The sequence below is a fragment of the Dreissena polymorpha genome, chromosome 5 (genome assembly GCF_020536995.1).
Source record: "Dreissena polymorpha isolate Duluth1 chromosome 5, UMN_Dpol_1.0, whole genome shotgun sequence".
In the NCBI taxonomy this organism is placed as follows: domain Eukaryota; kingdom Metazoa; phylum Mollusca; class Bivalvia; order Myida; family Dreissenidae; genus Dreissena; species Dreissena polymorpha.
In genome coordinates, this window is record NC_068359.1 from 556301 (window position 1) to 570321 (window position 14021).

At 35.4% G+C, this 14021-nt stretch overlaps 3 protein-coding genes across 5 annotated transcripts in view; 1 reads left to right on the forward strand and 2 right to left on the reverse strand.

The window, feature by feature from the left end:
* LOC127881948 (uncharacterized) overlaps positions 1–14021 on the reverse strand; it is a 220875-nt gene that overhangs the window by 163893 nt on the left and 42961 nt on the right. The gene's annotated exons all lie outside the window — the stretch shown is intronic.
* The window catches only part of LOC127881951 (PRA1 family protein 3-like), a 140119-nt gene that overhangs the window by 119658 nt on the left and 6440 nt on the right, over positions 1–14021 (forward strand). The gene's annotated exons all lie outside the window — the stretch shown is intronic.
* LOC127881942 (uncharacterized) lies at positions 519–14016 on the reverse strand. Of its 3 annotated transcripts, none has more exons than XM_052430198.1 (7): positions 13854–14016; positions 10874–11626; positions 9676–9959; positions 9377–9391; positions 6426–6590; positions 5769–6017; positions 519–3626 (listed from the first exon to the last, which is right to left on the reverse strand). In XM_052430198.1, the coding sequence occupies exons 1-7, from the start codon at positions 13996–13998 to the stop codon at positions 3339–3341; spliced, it is 1899 nt and encodes a 632-aa protein (XP_052286158.1). In that variant the 5' UTR covers positions 13999–14016; the 3' UTR covers positions 519–3338. The 3 variants fall into 3 exon arrangements, with proteins under 3 accessions (XP_052286158.1, XP_052286162.1, XP_052286159.1); XM_052430202.1 differs by having other exon boundaries at positions 10874–11575; positions 13854–13986; XM_052430199.1 differs by lacking the exon at positions 9377–9391.

Genomic DNA, 14021 nt, shown 5'->3' on the forward strand with positions numbered 1-14021 from the left:
TCATTTTTGGTGAGTCCACCTGCATGTCTTTATATCATGACTTAGATGTGTCATGATCCATTGATATTTGATAGTCTACCTGCATGACTTTATATCATGGCTTAGATGTGGCATGATCCATTGATATTTGATAGTCTACCTGCATGACTTTATATCATGGCTTAGATGTGGCATGATCCATTGATATTTGATGTTTATGAATCTTGAAATTTTCTACAAAATAAAGTTTCACTTAATTTTTTCTAAAAACTTTCAAAGTGCAGTATCAGGGCATTGTGTTTCACAAACACAGCTCTCATTTCTTCTGACTTTCTTTGTGCACAAAGTTTAAACTCAGAAGTAACTAAACTCTTTTATGTCAGACAGTGGTAAAACAAAATGTAGCTGGGTGCAACACACTACATGTACTTAAGCATCACAGATTGTGTCATAGTTATTGTTTAGATGGATTTATTTCATTGATAAATAAGTAATTGTTTACTTAATATTCCAAGTTCCCTAATAAACTAAAAACAGTATTTACGGATACATAGTTTTATTTTCAAAAACTAAACAATGTAAAAAGTTGAACACAAATATGATTCAGAGCAAGTTCAGCATTAAAAAGGACATAAAAGCTATCTCTATGACAACAAAACAAGTAAAAATTAACACTATAAAAATCCATATGGGAATGAATGTTAAGGATTTGCAGATACATCACAAGCTTTGACAAATAATTACAACAGAACAATCCCTTACAATTCTGTCAAAAGGGTTCTTATATAAATTTGAAATGGATCATACAAGGTGAGAATAAATACAAGTTATAAAAATCCACTCAAAACATGATGTTCTCACCTCTCAATGAATTAATGATGCTCTGTGCAAAATGATTTTCTTACAACAAAAGTCAAGAGTTAAACAATAAACTTCATTTAAAAACATGGATAAGTTGTCCCTAAATACTTTCAGCATGTACATGTATGTAAATAAATGAGGGTCATTATAGACAGGACTTGTTTTATTGCAACTGCGCTTAAGTAAATAGCAGAAAACTGTTAAATCAATACACATCTAAACAAATCTTGATTATTCAAAGGCATCATACATTGGTTTAGTTTATACAATAATTCCTGAAAATATACATGACATTTAGTATAACAAATACATTGAGAAAATAGTAGGATAAACTCATGTTTAAAAACAAATATTGTGTTCTTGTTTTCAATAAAATGATTAATCATTAACATCGGTGACTATTTGTCTCCATATATTTACAACTCTTTTCCAGCCATGAGATTTTCCCAATTTCTAAGGTTAAGTGTTTAACTACTTATCTCAAATAGGAAGACTAAACCATATACTTCAGTTTTACACTCAGCATGTGATTTGTTCAAGACTCTTGATTGATACTTTGTTAGTTACTGTTGTGCATGCCTAAACCCAGTAAAACATGCCTATATTATGTGCAACATTTCACAGAACATTCCCTTTGAAACCTTTCACATAACATTCTTTTGAAACCTTTCACGTAGGATTCCCTTTTATTGTCAACCTTTCACACAGAACTTCCCAATTACAACCTCTCAAAAAACAGTTCTACAGTTATCAATGCTGAATAACCATTTCGACACTCATCCAATTTACAAGTCACACTTCTAAAATATGCATATTTTATTTAAACACTTCTTTTAACAACTTTAATCTTTAAAATTTCTTAGGCCTGGCTTGTAAATTTCAGTTTCAAATTGTCAAGTTTTGGGCGTGTTTTTCTTTTTTTTCTATAACAAGCTGTGCAGTCATATCTTGGTACCATTACTTGTGCTTCAGGTTAATAACCTTTAAACCGCTGTCCTATAACCAATCTGTTAATATATTTAGCAGATTGTTGTGCTTATTAGTTCTAACAATTTATAATGTGAATACATTTGTATTAGAACAATTAACATGGCTAATGATGCATACTCTTTGTATGTAATAACTATCTACAAAACCCATACACATACCTATACATTTTACTGTACTTCATGCTAAGAAGAAAACTAACAAGAGATGTGTTTGTCAGAAACACAATGCCCCCTATCGGCTGCTTTCATTTTTTTTTACCTTTGACCTTGAAGGATGACCTTGACCTTTTACCACTCAAAATGTGCAGCTCCATGAGATACACATGCATGCCAAATATCAAGTTGCTATGTTCAATATTTCAAAAGTTACACAATGAATGACAGACAGGCCAAAAACAATATACCCCGATCTTTCGTTCCGGAGCATAACAAACTTTCCTATAACACTATGAACAGTTTAGTTTGGCAGTATTCTTATGATAAAAATATAATAGTTACATACATGCAGCAGCAAATAAAATCTAAAAATTATTTTACTGTTAATCTCCCGTGTTCTGTTGTCATCATTAGATATCTATTTAAAATTTTAGAACTGAAAATAAAAAAATATAAATTTAGATATAAATCTAAACCATCATCACCTAACAATCAGTACTAATTTATTTATAAGTATTAAATATCAGTCGTGATTTATAAACCCAAATTATGTAACACAAAAACAAAAAAGATTTATATACCTTTTTTATTTTGCAGTAACTAGTATACCGGTAGTTGCAGAAGCTTATTTCACATCAATAATCATTGCTGACTTGCAGTGTAAGAAATCAACATCCCTTACATTTGATATAAGCTAAAATTTAATCTACAAAGAATAATTTCTACAAAATACATTTTGTATGTCATTGATATCTTGAACATTAGCATCATTATTTTAGAAATTCCCAAAAACAAGCAATCCCCTATGATAAATGTTTTGACAACAAAAATGAAAATAAGTCTCTTTAAATTAATAACTAACAATAACTTGGTTACACACTAAAATTTATATTCATGCACAGTATTCAATCAAATGTATTCAATACTGTCATCAACACTGAAGTCAGAACACATTACAACAAAATAATTTCAAAGACTCACCGATCAACAAAGTTCTCTTTTCTTAATTGCGTAAACGAGACAGGTGTCAACCATCCGCAGTAACTAGCATACAACATTACATACTAAACATTTATTTAAATCACTAAAATCAGTGTTCTCCATAAAAATTTGAGAAGTCAGTTATACTTTCATAGTAGCCTATGACTTAAGGACTAAAACAGGCGTTTTTTGCGCTGTTTTGAATTGATTTTTCCACAAAAGTAGCCGGCACCAAGATTGTTAGTAACCAGTAAACTCGCCCGTTGCCGGTGCTTCCGGAGAACACTGCTAAAATTTTCACTAGAACTGTTATTGCTTATATACAATGTGCAATTCCATCACATCACATTTTAATACCCTGAACATCAACCATTATTTCAAATGGTTGTACACTTTTGCAGCCTGTTGCCTGATCTCAGTGTTAGAATGTTTGCATAGCAAGAACATTTTGTTTTTCAGCCTGGCCATGGCACCAATTCCAAGAAGTGCTGAATACATGGTCTCTGGTGAGGCAGCTTTGTCAACCGACGGAAGATCAGACGATTTGAGATTACGGTCACGTACAACTTGCAGAATGTTTGCCAGCAGGGTGACAAACCTCAACAGTATTCCTTCTTCAGTCGATTCAGCATCAATAAATTGGGGGAGATTTTCGGGGGCCTAAGAATTAAAACGTTTAAAAAATATGTATTTTTCCAAAGCATTAAATGACTAGTTGCTACTTGTCATACTCTAACACTCACTATTACAATTTCTAAATATGCTGCATGGTTTGTTGCTTATTTTCATCAACAATAATTTTGTTAAAACAAGCAAATTTGTTGAATTGATATCCCCTGCCAAATAAATTGTGTTTATGGATGGGTGCAAATCCCTTTATATACGGTATAATCATAATAATATTTAAGGTTAGAGTAAAAGTGTCTATGCATTGTAAATCTCCTCCTTGATTACTTTACACCCTGATAAAGTTTCAATTTGAAACCTTGTAGCGTATCTGAGATATAGCCTTGAAAATTTACATCATTCAAAACAACAAAGGGCAATAGCTCTAAGTTAAGAAAGTGCAAGGTTATGGTTCTTGTGCTTGGCACTTCTCTCCATTTATATCTATACACCTATGAAGATTAATGTTGATAACTTATATAGTTTCTGAGATATAGCCATAAAAAATGTTGTGACAGACGGACAGACTGACAACGCAAATTCTTTATCCATTTGTTTGGCGGGGGATAAAATGTAAAGGCCAATTTTAAACTGAGAATGTGGACAAAATTGTAAATAAGTATATATACTCGTTATGAATTCCCTAGATCAACATAAGCACAACAGGTTTTCTTCACACCATGTAAAACAAACATCGCCTTACCAAGAAATGTTAATATTTGACAAAATAAATTTGAACTATTTTTCAGTGCAAATATTGAAATGTGCATAATTTTCTTACACATTCAGAAACTTCAATTGACAATTTTTATTTTAACTACCAGTACATAGTTTGAAATAACACATTCTTTCACAAACAAGAGATGTGTTTGTCAGAAACACAATGCCCCCTATTGCGTCGCTTTGAAGCTATATATTTGACCCTTGACCTTGAAGGATAACCTTGACCTTTCAACACTCAAAATGTGCAGCTCCACAAGAAGTAAGTAAGAGATTGGATGGAGAAATAAAAAATTATTTTTTTTAATTTTGACCTTTGCCCTTGCTTGAAGAATGACCTTGACTTTGACTTTTCACCACTCAAAAATGAGCAGCTCCAAGAGATACATTGAGATTGAATGGAGAAATTATTATTTTTTTACCTTTGACCTTGAAGGATGACCTTGACCTTTCACCACTCAAAATGTGCAGCTCCACAAGATACACATGCATGCCAAATATGAAGTTGCTGTGTGACAGACAGACAGACAGACAGACAGACAGACAGACAGACAGACAGTCAGACAGACAGACAGGACAAAAACAATATACCCCCGATAATTCGATCCGGGGGCATAAAAAACAAATTAATAGCCACGGTTTATCTTGCTACTGCTACATAGAGAATAACAGGTATCTGCCTAATGGTGAGCCGTTATTTTATTTTTGTGCTGAGCCTGATATACTTAAAAACAATCAGTCAGTAATCTTTTTTTTCTGTTTATCATACCTCCATGTCACATATTTTATAAGTAATTGTGAAAAATAATCAGTATATTTACGCGGGAATGAATATGATTTTTGACGTTTGATGTGTCAATATTAACGTCATGAGTACTTGCGCTTAATATTTGTAAAATATGTTTTTTGTTGTTTATGTTGCTTTTTGTGTAAAACATATATAATATATTGGTATCAAATTGTTTGTTTTGTTGAATCTGATTCTACTTTACTTAAAATGATGACTTCATAGTTCATGCTGAGTAATATGACATACCTCCAAACGTTGACTGATATAACAACTTCCTGTTGAATTGATATAAAAAAACAAGAGCACCGCATAACAGGTGCCATGCTCGGCTGCGGGTACAGTTTTGAATAGATGAAAGCTTGTCAGATTTTATTTTTTTTGGAGGTCACAGTGACCTTGACCTTTGACCTAGTGACCCAAAAATGGGTGTGGCATGTAGAACTCATCAAGATGCAGCTACATATGAAGTTTCAAAGTTGTAGGTTTAAGCACTTTGATTTTTGAGCCAATGTTCAAAACCTTGACAAAATGTTAAGGTTTTAGCCGAGCTAATATATCATGCAACGTTATATCAGACAGATATCAATGTAGCGGTATGATACATGGGTATACATGTACTGACATACCTTAGCAGCCAGCAGGTGAGGCACCATCTCAGGATTACACGAGAGATTCACAAGTATCTTCAAAGCCTGCGTCTTGAGCGCAGTGTCCTTCAGCGCGAGATAATCATACAGCCCCTGAACGGCGCGCGTGTAGTGTGTGTGGTGGTTCTCCACCGCCGAGAGGTTGGTAAGAGCCTGCAGGGAGGATAGACGGATTGGCGTACCCGTGTCTCTGTCTAGCGTTACATCTACTAGTGTTTGTACACAGCCCTGGAGAAAACATAGTATTCTGTTCGTAAAGATAACTGGTAATTTAAAGAGTTCAATGTAATACTATTGTATATGCTTTACAGTCCTGTATCAGATACAATATTTTTATGATGAGCTAATGAACCTGTTGAGCAGTTCAATTTGAATTGATATCTCTTGCAAACATTTGCTGGTTTGTATAAATATATAAAATAAATTTCCAACAAATATTTCAATGCAATCTGTTTGTATTATTCTTACGTCGGGCATGTTTTAAAATTGCTGTCACATTTAAGCATACGCAAATATTTACCAGGAATTAAAATTAGCGAGGCGAGCCACTAGCTTTTATTTTAACCACAGCTGTTCAATCAGGTTTGGTAAAACTAGCTTAAGAAACCATAGCAAACATGCACAAGATTTTCATACCTCCATCTGAGCATTATTGACAGGATTAATGGCCATGTTGGTAACAGCCTGTATGGTAGTAGAGATCGCGCTGGCCGCGTTGTCATGACGTAACCATAGAGACATTCGCTGTAACTCCAGCAGCTTGGTGAGACGTGGGATTACACCTTTCTCTCGCAAAACATTCTGAAACATAGAACGCTGGTGCAGTGAATTGTTCAATGAATTTCAGTCATATTCATTACTGTTCAAACAAATTAAATATAACTGGTAACAACATTTTATACATGTACAAACATCACATACCAGTATTTTAGTTGATTTGGGTTTGTCTTAGGCAAACTTATATAAACTTGGCAAATTAGCGTAAGAAAGTTTTCAAATGATATTTTACTAATCTTACTTTTTTTTGTACTTTTTTTTGTAAACACAATTTTGTTAAAAACAAGGGCTGTTTGTAAAACATGCATGCCCCCCATATGGGCTGTCAGTTGTAGTGGCAGCCATTGTGTGAAAACGTTTTTTGTCACTGTGACCTTGACCTTTGACCTAGTGACCTGAAAATCAATAGTGGTCATCTGCCAGTCATGAACAATGTACCTATGAAGTTTCATGATCCTAGGCCTAATTATTCTTGAGTTATCATCAGGAAACCATTTTACTGTTTCGAGTCACTGTGACCTTGAGCTTTGATCTAGTGACCTGAAAATTAATAGGGGTCATCTGCCAGTCATGATCAATGTACCTATGAAGTTTCATGATCCTAGGCGTAAGCATTCTTGAGTTATCATCCGGAAACCATTTTACTATTTCGAGTCACTGTGACCTTGACCTTTGACCTAGTGACCTGGAAATCAATAGGGGTCATCTGCTAGTCATTATAAGTGTACCTGTGAAGTTTCATGATCCTAGGCGGAAGCATTCTTGAGTTATCATCCGGAAACCATTTTACTGTTGCGAGTCACTGTGACCTTGACCTTTGACCTAGTGACCTGAAAATCAATAGGGGTCATCTGCCCTTCATGATCAATGTTCCTATGAAGTTTCATGATCCTAGGCGTAAGCATTCTTGAGTTATCATCCGTAAAACATTTTACTGTTTCGAGTCACTGTGACCTTGACCTTTGACCTAGTGACCTAAAAGTCAATAGGGGTCATCTGCCCGTCATGATCAATGTTCCTATGAAGTTTCATGATCCTAGGCGTAAGCATTCTTGAGTTATCATCCGGAAACCATTTTACTGTTTTGAGTCACTGTGACCTTGACCTTTGACCTAGTGACCTGAAAATCAATAGGGGTCATCTGCCAGTCATGATCAATGTACCTATGAAGTTTCATGATCCTAGGCATAAGCATTCTTGAGTTATCATCCGGAAACCATTTTACTGTTTCAAGTCACTGTGACCTTGACCTTTGACCTAGTGACCTAAAAATCAATAGGGGTCATCTGCCAGTCATGATCAATGTACCTATGAAGTTTCATGATCCTAGGCGTTAGCATTCTTGAGTTATCATCCGGAAACCATTTTACTATTTCGAGTCACTGTGACCTTGACCTTTGACCTAGTGACCTGAAAATCAATAGGGGTCATCTGCCAGTCATGATCAATGTACCTATGAAGTTTCATGATCCTAGGCCTAAGCATTCTTGAGTTATCATCCGGAAACCATTTTACTGTTTCGAGACACTGTGACCTTGACCTTTGACCTAGTGACCTGAAAATCAATAGGGTTCATCTGCCAGTCATGATCAATGTATCTATGAAGTTTCATGATCCTAGGTCTAAGCGTTCTTGAGTTATCATCCGGAAACCATCTGGTGGACAGACCGACGGACCGACCGACATGTGCAAAACAATATACCCCCTCTTCTTCAAAGGGGGGCATAATAATATGTTTTACAACATGTTTAACATCCTTTAAAAAAAAAAGTACAAAAGCAGTTATATATGTACTTCACAACATTTATATTTACCAAGTATTCAATAAATCCACACAAATCACTCACAATCCACAAGAAGGGATAACAAAGAACACACATCAAAGATCAAATCTCTTGCCTTCCATCTATTATCTTAAGAAATTAAACATGATAAGACAATCTAAAATAGCCAAATATCCCCGAGTAGAATTCCTCTTACATTAAATATTCATTAGTAATACCTTGAACAGATCCCAAGAAAATATACTGACTGCAAGAATCAGGAAATGATCAATATTTTGCAGTGTACATAAATGGGGTAATTCCTAGTAAAAAGTAAAACCTCTGTATCACCTGCTGTTCACTTCATTACATTATTCATGAGGTAGACCAATTCAGGGTTATTGGCTACTTATGAGTTCAACAAGATTTACAGTTCTTTTCTATGTCATACTCTTAAATTTAAATTCTCTTATTTAAACACTGTTTCTACGACTAAGTGTGTACAAATACATTAAGAATGGCTTAAGTATTATGAATATACTTTCTTTATTACAAAAATAAACCAAACTTATATTACTGCTCAAGTAAAATTTTACTTTCAATTGCAAAATAATTACTCATGCAAAACAAAACTTTTAAAGAAACTTGATCACAGATTTTTGTATATATTTCAAAAAAATGTCATAAAAATGTTTACTAACAAATCTATAATCTTTACAACAATCTTAATTAATTAAATAGTAATATAAAAAGATTTTGACTAACCCAGGACCTCTGGAACCAAAAGCTTATGAGCTACCACTGCGCCACTCAGACTTATGTATTTATCAGCATATTATAAATGCTATGTTAGTTCTTCATAACATTTTCCAAACTATCCAGGAGGGGTACAACTATTTTAATGATTTTGAATTATGCTTATCTATTAATAACCGAACAGTTTTAGTCAGGAAAGTTATCGTCAGTTAACCAAACTGTGAACAAGTCCCCTTAAAATTCACAAGATCAAAAGCTAACAATTTGAAATGTTTATCTCATTATACTCACAGAACTAATCCACTTCTGCTACCAATTAAAATCATATATATATTTTTGTAATTGTTCACAATTTCACTTCAATACCAGTTGTTCATAAAAAATGAAAAAAATTACCTTTGCAATAAATAACATAAATGTTGAAATACAAGATTGATTAACAGCTTTGATTTCTTATACACTAATAAATAAAAGCAAATAATAAGATAACTTTTTCGTAAGAATATTTCTAAACCTCACTATCAGGTATCTTATTTTTATACAGTTATAGTTGGCAAAACATCATCCCCAAGACGCAACAAAAAACTCACTTGATTGTTGGTGAACGCTGCACACTTAGCAATACCCTGGACCGCCGCATACTTAAGGTGCAGGTCCTTAAAGGTCAGGAGCCCTGTTAAAACCTGTGCATTCCTCTCCGTGAGGCCTAGCTCGGGACTCTGGGTTGCCAATAGAGCTTCTGTGATTTCTTCGCGAGTAAATGTTTGACTCTCAGACTCCCGGTGTTCTCTCAGAAGTTCCTCGTATTCCACAGTGATGTTCTCGACATGAGACACTTCATATGAGGTCATTGACAATTGTCGCTGCATACGACCTAGCAAAAGAATACAAGAATGAAAATTTATGAATAAGTGTAAAGCCAATTATTTATTTTAATTATATTAAAAACCTGTTTGGCAGGTCCAGTTTCAAAATAAAACTACCTGGACTCCTCACAAAGCACACCAGCAAGTATTTCAAATAACCACTTTTCACTCTTTTTTATGACTATTTCAAGTTATAATATAATGACAAAATTAAACAAGGGACAAAATTGTCACAAAACCAGGTTTTCATTGTGAAAAAAAAATCTGATAAAGGGAGAAAACTCAAACTGAACTTTTGAAATGACAAAAAAAAATTAACCCCCTTTGTAAGTTTTTTTTTTTTTTTTAAATCTATTTTTAGTCGTGGCGACCTTGACATTGGAGATATTGACGTGATTCTTTCGTGGGACACACCGTCCCATGATGGTGAACAAATGTGCCAAATGATTTTAAAATCTCACAATGAATGACATAGTTATGGCCAGGACAAGCTCATTTATGGCCATTTTTGACCTTTGAACTCAAAGTGTGACCTTGACCTTGGAGATATCGACGTAATTATTTCGCGCGACACACCGTCCAATGATGGTGAACAAATGTGCCAAATGATTTTAAAATCTGACGATGAACGACATAGTTATGGCTCGGACAAGCTCATTTATGGCCATTTTTGACCTTTGAACTCAAAGTGTGACCTTGACCTTGGAGATATCGACGTAATTATTTCGCGCGACACACCGTCCAATGATGGTGAACAAATGTGCCAAATGATTTTAAAATCTGACAATGAACGACATAGTTATGGCCCGGACAAGCTTATTCCGCCAGCCCGCCAGCCAGCCAGCCAGCCCGCCCGCATTCGCCAATCTAATAACCAGTTTTTTCCTTCGGAAAACCTGGTTAAATATATACCAACACTAACCTCTCTCTTCAAGGGCAGAACTTTGATCACCGTTCTCTTCAAGGACAGAACTTTGATCACCTTTCTCTTCAAGGGCAGAACTTTGATCATCTTGTGCTTCGAGGACAGAACTTTGATCACCTTTCTCTTCAAGGACAGAACTTTGATCACCTTGTTCTTTAAGGACAGCACTTTGATTTCCGTGTCTTTCAAGGACAGAACTTTGATCTCCTTTCTCTTCAAGGACAGAACTTTGATCTCCTTTCTCTTCAAGGAAAGAACTTTGATCTCCTTTCTCTGCAAGGACAGAACTTTGATCACCTTGTTCTTCAAGGACAGTACATTGATCACCTTGTCCTTCTAGCATTGTGTTGGTATGTGTATCATCACCTGCATCATTAAAACTATCATCATCTACCCCATTGAGAGAGATACAGTTACCGTCCCCAGCTCCATCAACAATGCTGGCCTCACTGTTAACAGGGGACAGCTGCGGGCTGCTTTGATTTGAACTGTGAAGGATGGCCCATGAAGCTGACACAGTAAGGCCCTCTTTATCAGGCAATGGTGAATCACCCACTTCATCATCTGACGGGGCTACAAAACTTTCAGATCTTAGTGTCTGCACTTTTCCTGCTGACTGAGAGGTCGAAGCAAGGTTTGGGTCTTTTTGTTTTATGTCTGGCTCTGCATTGGCATCTTCAGCATCTTGAGTGAATGGCTCTGAATTGGCATATTTAGATTCTTGAGTATCACCGTTTTTCTTTGATGAAGCTAAAATAAGAAACCATTTATAGACCAGCACAAAAAAAATGATTAAAAATGTTATCACTTTATTTGTCATACAATTTAAAGTGTAACCAAATCAACTTTCTAATCAAGAGGCTTGTTTTCTTGATGTGGGGAGAGGGCCTCACCTTCCATTTGGGGAAAAAAAATTGGACTAATCTGAAAAAGGGGAAAAAAATTACCGAGGTAAGCTTTAAATTTTGGGGAAATTTGCATCATTTTAAAGGAATTCTCTTAGGGAAAGAAGCCTTTCTCTTCGGGGAAGGGGCCTTTATAAGGTCTTTGCTAAAGGAGGAAAAAAAGCCCTGGCCTCACTTAAACTTGATAATCATTTGTTTATGGTAATGTGTGTTAATTTCTGGTATGCTTAAGTACAGCTCAATTGGTCATTGTCGGCTAAAAAACTACTTAAATGTCCATAAGACCACAGGAAATGCCAGTTAACATGTCTTAGGGCTAGAAAATTTAAATAGAATACTGGCTCTTAACTCTGGTTAAAATTCTGGTAGAGTATTTCATGGGTATTTGACAGGCTAATTAAATCATACATGCCAGACGTCCCGATCTCGGCAGGACAGTCCTGCTTTTGGGCTCTTTGTCCCGGCATCCCGATATGAGAAGCTGTGTCCCGAGCTCGTTAAAAACGATGTAAGGTCTATAAGTTCCCAATAAAATTCGCTTTTCAAGCTCTTTCTGCGGGTCTTTCAGGCTAAAACTTACCATCGCTAATCCCTTTATTACCCCCAATTAACAACCCACTACTAGAGTGCACCAGTGTTGTTTACACTTTATCAGTGATTTATCTGCAACTTATTGATTTAATCAGCATTCACACCATGCTGTTTTTATGATAGGGGTCGCTAATTGCTATCGAAAGATGTATCGTACAGAAATAAACGCTATCTGCGTTTGTATTTCATGGCCCAATCAAGTCCTACGATACTATTACCCTGTGTATTATACAACCTAAGGTTATAAACATAGATTTTAAAAATCAAACAAATTGAATGCTGACCAATACACAATGATGTTTCTAACAAATTACCTTTCATTTTCGACTGATTTTCAGAAAAAAAGTTTGTACATATTGCATCAATTTAAATTTAGGGTTAATTTACGATTGGTTGAATAAGAACAGTACTCGATGCGCTCACATCGTGTCACACGATTTACATATGTTCAAGGGGAGATCCCTGTACCAATTGGATGTCAAATCGAGGCAAACGGGGATACCCCACATTTCAGTTTATGGAGTGTGTTTATCTCCGAAAAATGGAGAACGTCTGTGTTCACGAAATTCTGAACACACATTTATCGTCAACATTGGGTAGAGATTTAGAGTTTTGTAAGTAATATACTGACTACTGACTAAAGAAAAGGTGGAATGATTGATCATTTTAGGTGTCCCGCTTTTTGGTCAAATTTCCCGACAATTTTTTATGGAAAGTCCAGAATTGGACCTAAACAATTCTGGCATGTATGGATAAATACAGTTTCAGCAAGTGAAAAAGCAGACCTTGTGGCCAGACAAGGATTGGCTGGATTGCACTTTACTGGTACGCAGTTGTTTATAACTAAATACAAAGCGGGGGTTTGGGGGCTGTAGCCCCCCGATACTTAGGAAATATATTTGATTAAAAGGATTATTAGGTGTTGTGTTAGTTGTTATGTGTTAGGTGTTAAGGGTTAGTGTAAGGGTTAGGGTACGCTGCTTGGTGTTTAATGTTGAGTACTGATAAAGTGCAATTGCCCCAAAGGATTTGTTTCTTATTCAAAGACTGTCCCATTCCTCATCGATTTTTTTTATAAAATGCACACGAGTGTGAGATGCTGTATATGTTAAGCTTAAATGAATATCTGTGAGTTTTAAATAGGGCACCAACTATTGTCTTACATTCCCCCCCCCCTTCCCCCCCCCCCCTGCCGGTGCAAAAAGGTACCATGTGACATTGACACTTGATGCCAAATATTAAGCTACTTTAATCTTACTAACAACAGAAAAGGGTATTTGAATTAAAAACGATAAATGTACTTGTATAGTTTGAACAGTTTTCAATATGGAGACTTATTGTTCACATATCATTTGACAAATTCCCAGCGGAACTTATCCTTGTTAGACTTAGAAGTTTGAGAATATGTCAATAACTTTTCAAAGTTTCAAAGATTTATTTGAAAAGATTGACTGACATTGAAATGTGGTATTTTTAAACACCTGAATCTTGACGCTTGTCTTTTCTGCTTCTGACCAGGTAGATTGTATATATTATCCCGACAAAAAGAGCCGATCCAGCGGCGAAAGTAACAATTTGACTTTGAGAGGGAGCCATGTTTTCGTCTGCAATGTCGCAAAATATCATGCATGCAGCAGTTGTTATCAAAG